The 15,778-nt window shown below is 44.4% G+C and overlaps 1 protein-coding gene across 1 annotated transcript in view; it reads right to left on the bottom strand.

Moving 5' to 3' along the window:
• The window catches only part of MROH2B (maestro heat like repeat family member 2B), an 85,726-nt gene that overhangs the window by 40,477 nt on the left and 29,471 nt on the right, over positions 1-15,778 (bottom strand). Inside the window, exons 8-14 of the mRNA XM_036020055.1 lie at positions 12,268-12,361; positions 11,019-11,165; positions 8,972-9,033; positions 7,232-7,342; positions 6,056-6,215; positions 5,341-5,439; positions 1,977-2,131 (exon numbers count right to left, since the gene is read on the bottom strand). Of these exons, the coding sequence (XP_035875948.1) occupies positions 1,977-2,131; positions 5,341-5,439; positions 6,056-6,215; positions 7,232-7,342; positions 8,972-9,033; positions 11,019-11,165; positions 12,268-12,361 (828 nt within the window). The remainder of the gene's footprint in view (positions 1-1,976; positions 2,132-5,340; positions 5,440-6,055; positions 6,216-7,231; positions 7,343-8,971; positions 9,034-11,018; positions 11,166-12,267; positions 12,362-15,778) is intronic.

Raw genomic sequence — 15,778 nt, 5'->3', positions numbered from 1 at the left:
GCTCATTCCACTGGGTCCTCCCCCTCCTTTGGCAGCCCGTTCTCTGTTCTCCATTGTGAGTGCTTCCTCCTTTGCTTTTCCTTAAATGTTCCTCCCGGCAACCCCGAACTCGATTTTTGGCATTTTTCCACTCCCCATACTCTTTTTTTACCTTTTATTTCTCAATTAAAGTTTGAAATCAACACTATTTTGCCTTAGTTTCGGGCGTGCAGTACAGCCTGTAGACATTCACTACAGTTACGAAGAGTTCGCTCTGATCGCTGAACCGCAGTCTCCTTGAACAACTCCGTCCACAACCGCCTAGGCAGCTGTCACTTATATAAAGCCGACACCCAGATCTGTGCATCTGGTTTTTGCTAATCTTGAGTATCCCCAAGCCTATTAATATCTCTGCTTGGATGTCCCACAGGCATTCAAGTCAAAATGCCTATAATTAAACCCATTTTTCCTACTGCCCCAGATATGTTATTCCTTCTGTTTTTTTTTTCTCATCTTGATTAACGGCCCCAATATTACTCAAGTTGGAAAGCTAACAATCATCCCAGATTACTCCGTTTCCTCATTATGGATGCCCAGTCCTGCTGATCCTATTTTTCAGCATATGACTTGTTTGAGCCCCTTAGTATTCACGACCTGGAATGTTTCTATAGCCTCCTAACTGAGGCTATACCTTTTGTCTTACTCCACCCCTGTACCCAATTCATCTCTAGCATGGATATCATAATGATTTTTCTGGCACTTAAACCCTTGTTTAAAATCCTTTCAAGGTGTCTCATTTCTTTAAAAAAAAGTCCAAACTCCTGAGTAGCCTTCAAGGTTCTTCATTATGTAGCTAAGACCTTTCTGGTTTCATTTCTTTCTGCTTCCATACTCCCTTCCCCCGTCCCCTTTGCATTCTCCCGCCAGGCTCACTCAAGTGTGCATGCGGCCCCATCTCTGACCTCTGCTTCAGTAGGTTCTATTCCCTCTTTAGGGAATGCACCTGCCCCGTAGTCAATGACTCCAGGGGCCAGAAGCTCAGTGCCAATGCCACAGCCTTTCCAGCGCTCACCACAGCAGTTCAGCACTTCTCTCTGTGCTCCTTTATTACTTCACATGCCTTCTTATCACTGGCTTAGCTCTCTTGTGGGAAGCTAGGAAGGCAGCCATCGAATTTGTACTGAGTTTTGTTTTTCAGGTGTCCCGAAGAAAAGACTTCTATAGGATAATTTAGAAACTGCACGTTTGTGAGAAATTTAACTCATGCAGCATGTTGAAAATAAATGCCTTAATGGCTTCAAGGATAGAAAAGAAACTGAATTAGAAAAGGTGGCTAAGTGTTAACTCTTTTAAAATGTAGCCATAGGAGATTAAATAGAGTCTAATTTAGCCTACTTTGAAAAAATGATAGCAATTAAGCAAGATAAGGATACAATTCATGTATACGTACTTTGCGAACTAGTCTCTACAAAGCATTGCCATATTTTGAGGCAGTCAACCAAATTCTTTACGCATTATTTTATTTCACTGTGATAGCCATACACACAGGGAAGTTCTGTGGACTGCTGTTTTTCCTAACCAGTGACTCAGCCCAATTATCGGTTATGATATACGACATGAAGGAGCTAACATTCCATGTATTTTTTTTTTGTTTTAGCTTGTTTATCGTTCTCCCCACACATTGGAATGGCAGTTGCATGAGAGTGGGGATTCTGGGTTGTTTAACCTCTGCCGTGTCCCCAGCACGCAGAACTGTGTCGGGCGAGTCATGCCGATTCAATAAATATTACTTGGAAGAATGAATCAATATTGATGAGCACTAAGAAAAATGGAAGTTTTGATAAACTTCATAAAACACAACCCATAGCTTTCTAAAAAAACAAACAAACCAAAAAACAAACAAACAAACAGAAACAAATGCAGTTAACAACCCTGTGGGAGAAAAAGGAGGAGGCTGCGCGGGCACAGGAGGAGAGCTAGGCGGAGGCCCCACTCACCTGCTCGGGCGACGCGCCGGGGGCCCACTTCTCCATCATGTACCGGAACAGCATGAGGATCTTGTCCGACAGCCGGTTGGCGTCCAGCCTGGGGTAGGGGAAGTCTCTCCAGTGGTTGATGTACTTGTAAATGGCCTTGCTGAACTTCTCAAGGGCTGCATTTTAAAAACAACGACAGACTGAGCAAAAAAATATAAAGGCGGAAAGGACCATAAAATAATTTGAAAAGAGAGTACTGATGATTAGCGAATATAGTGTAATAGTCTATAAGATCTCACGACTATACCAAGTAAAGATATAAAAAGTGTTCCGTCACATTGGTAAAATGTACGTTGAAACTATAATAAGATACTATTACATAACATCACAAAGGCTGAAATCGAAGACAATGTCCAGTGTCGACAAGGCTAAGGTGCGGCTGGTGCTTTCACATACGGCTGGTGGGATTATGAATTAATACAAATACTTTGGAAAACCATTTGACAGTATCAACCAAAGCTGAATACGTGACCTCTGCAACCCAGATTCCACTTCCAGGTAAATACCCACTAGATGTGCATACATATAGGCACTAGAAACTTGTACAAGAACATTCATATTAGGGTTTTTTTTTAAGATTTTATTTATTTATTTTTAGAGAGGGAAGGGAGGGAGAAAGAGAGAGAGAGAGAAACATCAATGTGCGGTTGCTAGGGGTTATGGCCTGCAACCCAGGCATGTACCCTGGCTGGGAATCAAACCTGAGACACTTTGGTTTGCAGCCTGCATTCAATCCACTGAGCTATGCCAGCCAGGGCTAGGGTGTTTTTTTGTAATAGCTCCAAAGAAAACAGTCCATATGTCTGCCAAAAGTTAGACTGAAAAACTAAATTTTCCTGTAGACATGTAATAGTATACAGAAGTGAAAACAGACCACAGTTGCACAAAGCAACACATACGAATCTGACAAATGGGCACAGTTGATCTGTGGTGGTAGGAGTCAAGATTGGGAGAGGGTGGAGAGGGGGAGGGCTGGGAGGAAGATGAAGGGAGGCCTCCGGGGGGTTAGCAATGTCCCCCTGCTTGACCTGAGTGGTGGCCAAATGAACATGTTCACTTTGTTACAGCTCAGCAGCCTGGAGGACCTTGGGCCTGTAAAAAATGTCATTTGGGCCACTAACCCATACGTGTATGCATCAAATGTATTAAATAATATTATTATTTTTTAAGATTTTATTTATTTATTTTTAGAGAGGGAAGGGAGGGAAAGAGAGAGAGAGAGAGAGAGAGAGAGAGAGAGAGAGAAACATCAGTGTGTGGTTGCTGGGGGTTATGGCCTGCAACCCAGGCATGTGCCCTGACTGGGAATCGAACCTGGGACACTTTGGTTCCCAGCCTGAGCTCAATCCACTGAACTACACCAGCCCAGGCTTAAATAATATTATTTTTTTCCTTCAGCCCTCATTCTACCCTTTTCATGGATGATACATAAAATCACAGTTTCCCATGAAAAGAAAACTCTAGAAAAGGTGCCAAGTATCTTAGCTTTAGAGCTGCCATTCTCTCCAAACTCCTCCTGAGAATCTCCGGCTATGCTTTATCACAATCTTTTGTGCATGTGTGTGTGCTTGTGTGTGTGTGTGTGTGTGTGTGTGTGTCTCACACTGGCCTATAAGTAACATGAGAGACAGCATGATGTCTTATGCATGGATGGCATTCAAAGCAGCAGATCCAGGGTCTCCTTATTTGCTGATTGATTGAATGAATAGATAGGTGGGTAGACAGACAGCTATTGAATGTTATGCCTTTTCTTCAGCGGTAGCTGGGCAGAAGTTGCCCTAGGGCCAAATGGCACTAAATCACATTACAACACAAAGACAGAGAATTCCCTTATTCGTTGCCGTAATGATTTCTGATTTTCGTTTCTTGTGCTTTTTTTTTTTGCTTGCTTATCTTGCAAGTAAAAATGCTACCAGAGGTACCAAAGTTTATTTACAGAACACAATGTGAGCTGTCATTGTAAGCAGGGATAGAAAACAGTATTGAAAAGTGTGCTAATCTAGTGTAGTTGCTCAAGTCCTTGAGTCAGACTCAAGTTATAGTTTAAATCTTGGCCCCGCCACACAGTAGCTGTGTGGCCTCAGGCAAGCTATTTACTCTTTCTAAGCCTTAATTTTCTCATCTTCGAAATGGAGGAAAATGTTATCTACCTAATGGGATTACTGTGAGGGGTCAAGGAAGCACCCCAGGAAGTGCCCAGGCACACAGTCCACTCTTCGTGTATGGCAGATGTCAATATTACCTTCCCCGAGGACAGAACAATAGGAAAAGGGCAAAAAAGGAATAGAAAGTAGGTAAAGAAGGTATTTCTGATGGCATGGGCTTTCAAGTGATACAAAAATAATCATATTGGGGATGTTAAGGATGGAAGGGATCTTAGCACTCAGTTTATTTGATGTTTTTTTTAAGATTTTATTTTATTTTATTTTTTAGAGAGGGAAGGGAGGGAGAAAGAGAGAGAGAGAAACATCAATGTGCGGTTGCTGGGGGTTATGGCCTGCAACCCAGGCATGTGCCCTGACTGGGAATCGAACCTGCGACACTTTGGTTCGCAGCCCACGCTCAATCCATTGAGCTATGCCAGCCAGGGCTATTTGATGTTTTTGGAGGTGAAACTGAGATTGAGTGAAGGGTGGAGGCGCCTGATGCCCCAGTGGCCAATCAGAGACAAGAGTCTGGGTCTCTGGACTCACGCAGGAAGCCTCTCACTGCGCTGTGAATGCTCCTTCCTGGGCATTCCAGGGCATGCCGGTCCTGCAGACCCTTCATCACTGTAGGTGCATTTCAGTTTGAAGGTGGAGGGGGTGCATGACCATAATTTGTTTACCTATTTTCCTTGATTTTAAGATGGCTTATATTTAATTGGATTGTTTACTTATCATGATTACAATACTGCATTATAAAGAGACGTTAAAAATTAGCCAACTGGTAAGAGCAGCTAAGCCCTCGTAATCATTGTAGACAAACTGTGGCCCAATGAAAGAAGGAGGCCAGTAGAAATGGAGACCATACAAGGCAGCGGAAAGAGTATAGATCAGGTGTTTATATAGACCTAGGTTTGAATGCCACCTCTGCATCTCATTGGCTCTGTCACCACCTTGGGAAAATTGCTTAATTTCCATGATTCTTGTCTGTAAAATGGTCTGATAAGTACTCACTGTGCAGAACTGTCATGAGGATTGATAACGCTCTGCAGAGGGCCTTCTCTATGGTAGGCACTCGGTAAATGGTAGCGATTAGAAAGGGAAAGACTGGAGTAAAAGAGAAATGAGATATTTGTTCCATTCATAGTCTGGTCCCAAAGCAGAAAGCATGGGGTACCCACCGACACAGAAAGCGGCCTTCATCCTTTCCTCCTCGGCCAGCCTGAGCATGGTTTGCATGGTGAGCAGGGTCATCATCATGAAGGGGATGCTCTGGGACGCTGCAGGCAGGGGCCAGAGAAGAAAGGCATTACCTTCCCACATGGGGGAGTTCTGTGACTCCCCTCAGGCTAACAACAAGCGTGTCCAGAGGTGCAGTAGGAAGATGCTCTCCATCCCGCCCCCTCCATAATGCCAGGCTCTAGTTAGAGAATTAAGGAATCACTGGCTTAACGTAAGGTACTAGCTATACAGCCGCCTGTGCCTAAGTTTAGTAGCAATTACTTATTTGGATAATTATTTCATTAACGTTCATCCCTTCCATCAGAACTTTCCTATATCCTGAGGGTCTAGTGTCTTAAGAAACCCTTGCTTCGTATAAGTTTTCATTGGTTTGCAGCATGTACCTTGTGGAAAATGTGCTTCTGCAAACACAAAGCTGGATGGCAGAGAAGGTGAGGTTGGTGGGGGGAATCCAGCTAAAGTCAGAGCAGCACGGACCAGTGGCGGTCAGCAGGTTCATCTTGGCCCATACACAGCGGCCCAAATCCGTCTATCAATATTCTTTAGTTCGGCACGAGGTAGAGAAACTCTCCCTGCTGCTGCTCCCACTGGGGGTTTCAACAATTAGTCAGGGGGTTGTTTCCCAGGAAGACATGAAAAGCGTTCCCTCCGTACCGTAGCTGGTCGCCAGCTCCGCCAGGGCGAGCACAATGAACTCATTGGGTAGCTCCAGGATCCTGAAGTTACTCTGCACTTCGTACATCACAGAGTTGAAGTCGTGTGAAGCCAGAGACACCAGAACCTCACCGGCCAGCATTCTGATCTCCCTGGGCACCTGAGGAAGAGAAGGAAAACAAGAATGAGGGCAGGAGGAACAGAGTGAGTCTGCAGAGGGGAATAGAAGGCATAATGTTTGTGAGGTCTCCTGGCTTTGAGACAGCTGGAGAACGGGCTGTTTACAAACCCAGGGCAAAAGCTCCAGGGTAGCTGTCAGTAGTTGGGAAATCAGGGGTAATTTAAAAACTAAGTTATAATGGGATTCATGTACACTTGGGGTAAATCCACACTTTTTCGCTGATAGATGAGACACTGTAAACACAGGATTTATGTGTTATGTCTGGGTGTTATGAAGTACTGTGGTGGAGTTACGGTGGTAGAAAGGCCATGAGGAGAGAAAACTGGGGCTAGGAGTCTAGAGCTTTGGGTGTTAGTGCTGTCTTCATCTAATAATGTCTTCATTATCGGGGATACTTGCAGGGATTTCTGCTCTTGGTAATGGTGAACTAGGTAAATCTGGTCAGCCTTACTCCTGAGAAGTTGCCTACACGATCTCAAGCTCTGAAATTTTCATCATAGATTGTTGGTGCCCTTGGCAGGTAAGCAAGTAAAAAAAATCCTTTCTGGAAGAAAATATCATTATCCCAGGACTCAAAATAATTTCTGCAAATAATTTTTCAGTTACAATGCTTACGTATCTAGGTAAGTAGGCACATAAAAAGATAAAATTTATATGGGAGCCAGGAAAACTCAGTTCTAGTCATTTGTTCTGTCAACACATAGGTCATTACTATGAAAAAAACCCTCTAAACATCAACTGCCTCATATAAAAGTAGATGGGATAATATTACCTCTAATGTCTTTCTTAGCTTTGCCTCAGTTTCCTCATCTGTGAAAGGGTAAATAACAGGGACTGTTACGGTACCCAAGTTACCAGGAAGAACAAATAAAAGTAATTCACGGCCCTGGCAGCGATGTGCAAGAAGCCTGCGCATGTCTACATGGTGCGGTTGGGTCACTCAGACCCCTGTTGCTGGCTGTGCTCCCTGATTCATTGTCAACCACCAAACTTACATTATTGTCTCTCATGTCCTTAGAAGCATAATAAATCAGCCTTTGGACGATGGCGTCATCCAAGATGTCAGTGTTCTGAATAACGGAAGTCAGGTGACTGTAGATCTCTTCCTGTGAACATACCAGGGATGCACAGAAATTTGAGTTGCAAAACCAAAGGAAGCGGAGGAAGCCCAAATGAACACCACCGTTAAACTGAGCAAGGTATCTCTACCACACAATAGATTTTTGCATATCTTAATTTGGGCTTCCTGAACATAATATGCATCTTTAGGAGCTGAAGGCTTTTAGGGTAGAGCAAAGTTCGTTCTAAAAACTATTTTTTAAAGATTTTATTCATTTATTTTTAGAGAGGGAAGGTAGGGGGAAAGAGAGAGAGAGAGAAACATCAATGTGCGGTTGCTGGGGGCCGTGGCCTGCAACCCAGGCATGTGCCCTGACTGGGAATCGAACCTGCGATGCTTTGGTTCGCAGCCCACGCTCAGTCCACTGAGTTACGCCAGCCAGAGAAAAACTATTTTAACTTGACTACATTTCTGTGGCAAAGTCTAAATGAAGGCAAGGGTGGACTACCTGACAATCGAGGTCTCTTGAAATCACTGTTGTGGGGCACTCAGAGGTAATGGAAATGCCCATCAACTTAACTATTGCTCTTACTACCAGGGAGTGGCCATAGTATTTAGGAACAAACGGGATTCCCAAAGAGGCCACTAAGCTACCACACTTGTTCCTAAGGGAGTTTTATAGGCTTTTGCTCCATTCATGACTTTGTGGGGAGAAAGTTGAGATTTATTGTTGTTGTTGTTTGGATAGAGCTACAGACTCTGAGAATTGTACGGCTTGACCAGATGCTGTATGAGAAGGCTCCTGCAGACAGCTCCGTGGTCTTTGGAAGGTGAGAGACTGGGGTTCTGAAACCTCCATCGGCCCCAGCATGCCGCCTCAAGGTACTGTGTCCATACTTCACATGTGAAACAACTCTCGTTGAATACAGACCCTCACAGGCAGTTGGGGTAGAGAACCACTGGACTCTAAGAGAGAAAAGACCAGGCATCGTGCCTCTCAGGGCGGCTACACTGAGTAAGAGTCAGGAGCCTTACTTTGGGGGCAGACAGGCTTGTGTTTGGATGCAGTCCTGCTGTTCCGAGGCAGAGCGTGTAACTTCTCTGTGCCTCTCTTCTCTCAGGTGTCAAATGGAGATCACAATACCTACCTCGTCAAGCTGTGAGGAGGGAATGTACTATGATGCACTGTTGTTTGCAAAGCTAACGATAAGTGTACATCAAAGGGTAGCTGTTGCTGTTTTACAAAAGGTTAATGAAGCCAGATAGCCTTCACATCCCAGGGGAAAGAACGTTTAATTGTTAATTAGCATTGTAGACAAGTACAGGAGATCTTCTGGGATTTTCAGAGGAGTGCTAAGATTATTCAGGAGGAGGCTGCAATCCACAGGCTTGTGAGTCCGACATCCCCTTGTCCACACACTCCTCGAAAAGATTATGGAAAGGGGCATTTTTTGCTAACTTCTAGAGCTGGGTACTCTGATTCCTCCAGCGCCAAATGTAATTGTTTAGAGACTATGATGAATTCATTGTAAGTGCATTTTCTGACAAAATGATTACCACATGAGAAACCAGAGAGAAAAGAGGGGGTTGAGGCAAAGAAAGACAGATGTGAAATGCTGAAATAACCAAACTAGGAAAAGTGAACGGGAAGGGGATTTCTCTCTATTTTCCTTACCTTGCTGATAATATCTTCCTTGTTCAGCATGCCAAGAGTGAGGTTAATATCTCCAAAAGTCTCTGAAATGCATGGAAAAAAATGAATTGAATCTATGCTACAATGCCTTCCTGTTCACTTTAATCAATAGGCACAGAAAAATTTTCTCTCTCCTTCCCTCTGTCACCCGCTGCCCCCTGCTTCTTAACTGCCAGCTCTCGGTTGGCAGGAACTGTGTCTCATTCATATTTCTTACACTTGACATACTCAAAACTAGCTGATGTGAAGTATTTTTCCCAAACCTAAATTAAATGTGGAGGAAGAGAGGAAAGATGCCAGATTTCTACATGTCCCTCCAGTTCTGAGGGCATCACCTGCCTGACATCCTTTCCAGCAAGGCTCAGCCCTCGGGTGCCATGAGCAGAGGCGCTGACACCCGACAAGAGCCTGAGACGGCAGCAGGGGAGACGGTCCCCCCTCAGCACATGTTCCGTCTCCCCCTTCCACACCCTCTGTCCTTCCCAGCCCTGCCAGTCCGCTCTGTGGCCCCGCTGTGCTCATGGAAGCCTGCTCTTCCCTGATACAAAGATTCTAAAGGTTTTCAATGCGCATGCCCTGGGAATATTTGTACTTGAAGACAGCTCTCTGGAAAACTGAAGAAATGATCGAGTCAAAGAGATTGAGTAATTTTAGGCCCCACAGCAAGTTGGCGGAAGACATACTTTTGGAGACGGTGGTTCTCCACAAGCCTCCAAGTTCAACAGCAGAGCCCTTAGCACAGTCTTTTCTGGCAGAGCAGAAAGCCAACCACATTTGAAAATTAGGGAAAATATTTCCAAAGAATTCTTAATGAATCAGTATTTAAGGTCAAACAGTGTGGACATAAAAAAAAAAAGGGCTTCAAAGAAGTAACCTCACATCCACAGATCAGGGTGATCTGATCATAAACTCCTAAATGGGCAGGTCATGGTGGCTAGTCACACCTCAGGGGTGTGTGTGTGTATGTGTGTGTGTGTGTGTTGCCTTTTAGTTAATCCCTTTACTTTTTTCACCCAGCCACACAAGCCTATCACTTCTTTTTTTTTAAGATTTTATTTATTTATTTCTAGAGAAGGAAAGGAGGGAGATAGAGAGAGAGAAACATCAATGTGCGGTTGCTGGGGGTCACGACCTGCAACCCAGGCATGTAATGTACCCTAACTGGGAATTGAACCTGCGACACTTTGGTTCACAGCCTGCACTCAATCCACTGAGCTACACCAGCCAGGGCTAGCCTATCACTTCTTAGTCAAAGGGTTAGCTGTGCTTTAAGCAAGCCTGTTCATTGTTTCGGTGCATCTAGGTTAACACACCTTGGACATGAGACTCTACCGCCCTCAGGAGAGCACATAATCTTGTTAACCCTCCTGTACCTTAGTCCCCACCTTGCTTCCTCTCACATTTATGTAATATTTCTTAGGTTCCCTCCTTAATTTCAAATGCATACATGAAACTGCAAAACTGTGATTTTTCCAGAACAATTAAGAACTTGCTCCCCAGCCTATATCATCCATTTAGCTCACATAAGTCATAAAATTTATATACAGGTTTGGATGTTTCTTACATTAACAAAAATAAGTGGTCTTTCTTGTGTTATAGCCAGGCAGACTACATTTTAATGACTGCATAATCATCTCCAGTCTATCCTTGGTCATTTACGCTCAGTGTGGTTTTATCATCTTAGAATTAAGAAGGAGCAGAGAGAGACAGTCTTACTTCAGCACAGCTTCTCATACAACCTTTAAGGTGTGTGGACCTCCCTCCATGACACACGCCACCCCCTGCCCCACATAGGCACGTGGCCATACAGACACAAAACACCGAACTCTTCGGGGGAGCGTGAGGCTTACCTACAGACTCCTCCTTGCCCTGAGTCATGTCTCTGCTCTTTCAGGTGAAGAGGTAGCACCTGAGTATCCGACACGGTAGGCTAACAACTCGAAGAAGCAGGTTGGCAGGCTTCTCGTACAGGGTTCACATAAGATTCTCTAACTGAAAGTTCCCTCCCTGGCTTGATGGGCACAGTGACCTGGAAGCTGCAGCGACGGGCTGCTGTCGAGGAGGAGGAGGATGCTATGGGCTACCACTATGACATTTTCTCGCTTCTGAGCTGCTGCTGACCAACAAAATGGCTGCATCTCACCAAATGCTGTCCCTTCCGTGGAGGCCAGAGGACCTGAGAGGGAAGAAGTTAGAGACTGGAACTGAAACCATGTTTGCAGACCAAACGAGCTCCTCCCTCTAAACTTGGGTCCATGGAGCACAAATGTGGGAATGATTTTCAGTGGTCACTTTACAGGCTTGGTGGTGGCAAAGCCTTTATGGTGGTGACCTTGGTGATTGTTCTGCTTGGTGAAACTGGGTCACACAGACTGGGCATGCTCAGGGCGCTGGAATCCCCGCCAGGGGCAGTTGGATGGAACGTCCAACTGACGTCAGCAAAGCAAGGCTCTCTCTACGTCCCTCCCGGCTCTCCCCACCCCACCCCCTGGACGGACTGGGTCGCACTTTTAGGCTCAGGATTTTTTCTCTTGACTGCATTCTCTCTTCTGGTTTTCAAATGATTTTTTTTTTTATTCTGACTTCTTAGCTATAACGTTTTCAACTTTACTCGTTTGAACTTAAATCTGGTCTCCATACCCCCCAATCCGAAATCTATAGGGCCACAGTTTCCAAGGTGTGTCCAGATGGGATGTTGATGTGACAAACTGTTGGAGGGAGTGGGAAGCATGTCCCAGCAGTGTGTAGGTCTGGATGGGAAAGGGGCCTGGTGCAGGGGGGCGGGGTGGGGTGGGGTGCGGCTCAGCACCGTGCTCAGGGCCTGCTGCTTCTGGCTACCTCCCCTTCATTGGTGAGCTTTATTTCACATTCTGAGGTAAAACGCTTCCCACTAAATCTCTGACTTCACTGTTGTTTTCGCGGACCGATACTTTGCACTGTGCTTACTTAGGGGTCCTCAGCAGGCTGGTGTTTCAGAACATTTGCAGCTTCCAAGTCAGCGTCGCTATCTTCTGATGTGTCCACAAGTGCCCAATGACAGGAATCACCTGGCACCTCATTTAAAAAGTCCCTTCCCAGGTCCATGTCAGACCTGGTACATTAGAATGAGCGGCAGAAATCGGTATTTTTAATGAGTGCCCCTGGTGATTGTTAGGTTTGCTAAATTCTAAGGAGCACTGGCCAAGATCCTTGCCCGATCACCCATTAGCGGGCAGCTGAAAATCTGGCGGTTACCTCAAGGGCATCCACCGGGTTGGGCGCAACCAGCAGCTGCTCACCTTGACACCACGACTCAGCCACGGGAAAAGGGCCGAGAGTTGGTAGGTCAGACAGGTATGGAGGCAATGAGAGGCAGCCTAACACTCCTAATGTCTTACAGGAAAAACAAAAAAACATTGGCAATTATGTGCACTTAGAATCTGAAAGAACAATGTGCAATAAAATCAAGAAGAAAGCTAGTCATTTAGGTGTTGTTATAACCAATGTCTTACTCTTTTTGTAAGTGGTGACATAAACTTTTGTGAACGTCTGTACATAAAGAATTCTTTGATTTCACTCTGGCTGGGGTGGCTCAGTGGATTGAGCACCAGCCTGCTAACCAAAGGGTCACTGGTTCGATTCCCAGTCAGGGCACATGCCTAGGTTGTGGGCCACGTCAGGTCCCCATTGGGGAGCATGTGAGAGGCAACAACACATTGATGTTTCTCTCCCTCTCTTTCTCCCTCACTTCTCCTCTGTCTAAAATAAATAAATAAAATCTTTTAAAAAAAGAATGCCTTGATTTCACACAGATTAGAAAAGTTAGATGATCGATTTTTTTCTATTTATTTGCCAAGAGTTAGTTATTGTTTTCAGTGCAAATAGTGTTCAGTGTTCAGCTATGTTATCATGATAAAGTATATAAACAAAATACCTATTTTCCCCCCCAGAGCATGATCTGAAATAAAAGGAAAGAGGAAAAAACAACATGGAACTCAGAGTTCAGAAACCTGAACTGCATCTAAGTTCTGCGGCAAACGGGTTGTATCCCTCTGGAAAAATCAGCCTCTCTGGACTGGGCTTGTGTTCTCAACTGTAAAATCTGAGGATCACATTAGTTGACCTAAGGATTGTTGTGGAGGATACCGGCCAGCAATATCCATCTCGGCTGCGGATGTTCGTTGAAACATGCTAAAAGCATACACAGAGACAACCAGGTCCTGTGGGGGAATCGGGACAGAATGGCCACTCCTCACATGGGGAGCGCCCCGTGTCCATACCCAAGCAGATTTTTATTGAGAAAACAGACTTAGTTTGTGGATTCACAGTCTGGCAGAAAAGATCAAAAGATGCAGGCAACTTACAAAGGTTGGGACAGAACTCCCCCTGTGATTCCGGCCAAGGTTTGTGATCTTTAACATATGAAAGAGGTACAGGTTCCAAAAGTTTCCTGCCTGTGCTTTTAAATCCCAAGATAATAACATCCTCCAGCAAACAGATCTCACAGGATCTTGCATATTCTATGTCCCAGACCTGATTACCCCGGGGGTCCACCGTTTCTGCTCTGGGCCGTTTTCGCCCCTGCAGGCCTAAGAAGACAAAGACAGCCAGGAGACTTGGATTTCTCACATCCAAGAACAAAGACTCAGGCTTTGACAAAGCCAAAGGGGGCAGGGGTTGATGTCTGATCACCCCTTCATTTCCATAGCCCCTTCTCTCAGGGCAATCCCACGTGATCACGTCTGTCTTAGATTCATTCTCTTTCTTAGAGAATTGTTACCCGTCATTGACTGACGATCATGCCAGGGAAATAAGTTTTGTTTCCTTCAGTGGCTCCTGGTCCGGAGGTCTTTCACTCAGCCTATATCACGGGGGGTTACAGCTTCCTGAGACCAGGCAGGGCGGCCCACAACAGATTATTACTTCCTGCACAAAGCAACTTAGTTTTTATTTTCCTGGTGATGCCAAAATCATTTGTAATGCTGTTTTTAATTCCTGGACAACAAGCTTATAATTTTTTTGCACTGGACCTTTTGTGGTTAAGAAATGCCCTACACTACTTCCTATATAGACCCAGGACGGAGACTCCCTTCCTCCTTGCACTGATAGCAGCAGCTCGTGGTGGAGGGAGAGAGGTCAGAGACGTGTGTGTGTAGGGCTTGAATGTAAGACAGCCACTGTGGAGGGCACAGTAAGACTCACAAAAACACCTGAAAGCCTAGTGACTAAGCCTCATTAATGTGTGTGGAGTAATAAACCTCGAGGGATATTAGCCGTGAATTGCTAATATGAAACATGTGTAAACAGCAGTTACTTTTTTTGTATATTATGAAACATGTCGCATTTTAAAACTGAGCCTCTGATCTGAAAATCATCATCCCTTCAGGAATTCAGAAGGTGCTTAGGAATTGTTCCAGACAAGGACATTTGAAGATGGATTTATATAATGATTTCACTCTCAAAGTGATAGATAATTCACGCTCCTGCAGATGAGTAAGTAATTTTCCAGCAGTTTGTTTCTCCAGTGCCTCTCCTATTAGGCGTCCTAGCTTCACTACTGACAAGCGCCGGGAGAACACAGCCCGACTTTGTGATTTGGAGGAGTGAGGAAGCCCTTGAGCCCCACAGACCTCGCCTAATGCCTGGCTTCCCAGCAACTGGCTGGCTGCTTTCTGGAGCTCCTTCGGCCTTGGCTGAAGCTTTTAGAAAGACTACGTTTCAACTGTTAGGTTGTGTTAGTGAGAAATGAAACGTCATGTTTTTGACTGAGGAATTCAGCTTTAACGGTGGCTAGATAATTCAATGGTTGCTAAGATACCTCAGCTTTCCATAATACATTACTTGGGTCCCCTAACTTCCTAAGTAAGTAAATCCTAAAAAAAAAAAGTCATTAGTATTATATTTTTAAGGCTTAAAAGATAATTTGAGCCCTGGCTGGCGTGGCTTAGTGGATTGAGTGGGGGCTGTGAACCAAAGTGTGGCAGGTTCGATTCCCAGTCAGGGTACGTGCCTGGGTTGCAGGCCATGACCCCCAGCAACCCCACATTGATGTCTCTCTCTCTCTCTCTCTCTCTTTCTCTTTCCTTTCCCTCTCTAAAAATAAAGAAATAAAATCTTTTTAAAAAAGATAATCTGATTACCTCTGGGTGATTATCTTATATTTAAAAAGCAAAAAAAATACTTCACTTTTTTTTCCTTAGGGAAACAAACACATCTCTGTTGTCTTTTGATTCCTTTTATAAAATTAAAAATGCATCATTCATGATTTTGGCAGTTTCAATTGCCTCTCTAGATATACCATAATAATGTGGATATTTTTATGGTATACTTGGAGACTTTCAAAATCCTATAAATATTCAATGAGTTTGTAAAAACAGCTTATTAAGTGAAACCCTTCAAAAAACATTTAAGTCAAGAACTAACAGTAAAATATTAGATAAAAGTTCAATTAATAAATTTTTGGTTACCAGAATCATTCAGATATGAGTAGGGATTTTGCTAGAAAAGAGGCACATCTCAAGACCATAGGTCAAGGACTGAAAAACAAACCATGACTTTCATGGTTGGTCTTAGAATAGAGGCTGGTTGCTGGACTTTAGGTGAGAAGAGGAAGGACGGAGGGGAGGAGCGGAAGGAAGGAAGGAAGGAAGAAGGAAGGAAGGAGATGAGGAAGGAAGGAAGGAAGGAAGGACGGAGGAAGGGTCTTCTTTTCTTTCTTCTTTTTCTTTCTTCTTTCTTTTCTTCTCTCCCTCTCTCTCTCTTTCTTTCTTTCTTCTCTCTCTCTTATCATTTTTTATTGTTATTCTATTA

The sequence above is a fragment of the Phyllostomus discolor genome, chromosome 3 (assembly GCF_004126475.2).
Source record: "Phyllostomus discolor isolate MPI-MPIP mPhyDis1 chromosome 3, mPhyDis1.pri.v3, whole genome shotgun sequence".
In the NCBI taxonomy this organism is placed as follows: domain Eukaryota; kingdom Metazoa; phylum Chordata; class Mammalia; order Chiroptera; family Phyllostomidae; genus Phyllostomus; species Phyllostomus discolor.
This window is presented reverse-complemented; position numbering and strand designations above follow the sequence as displayed.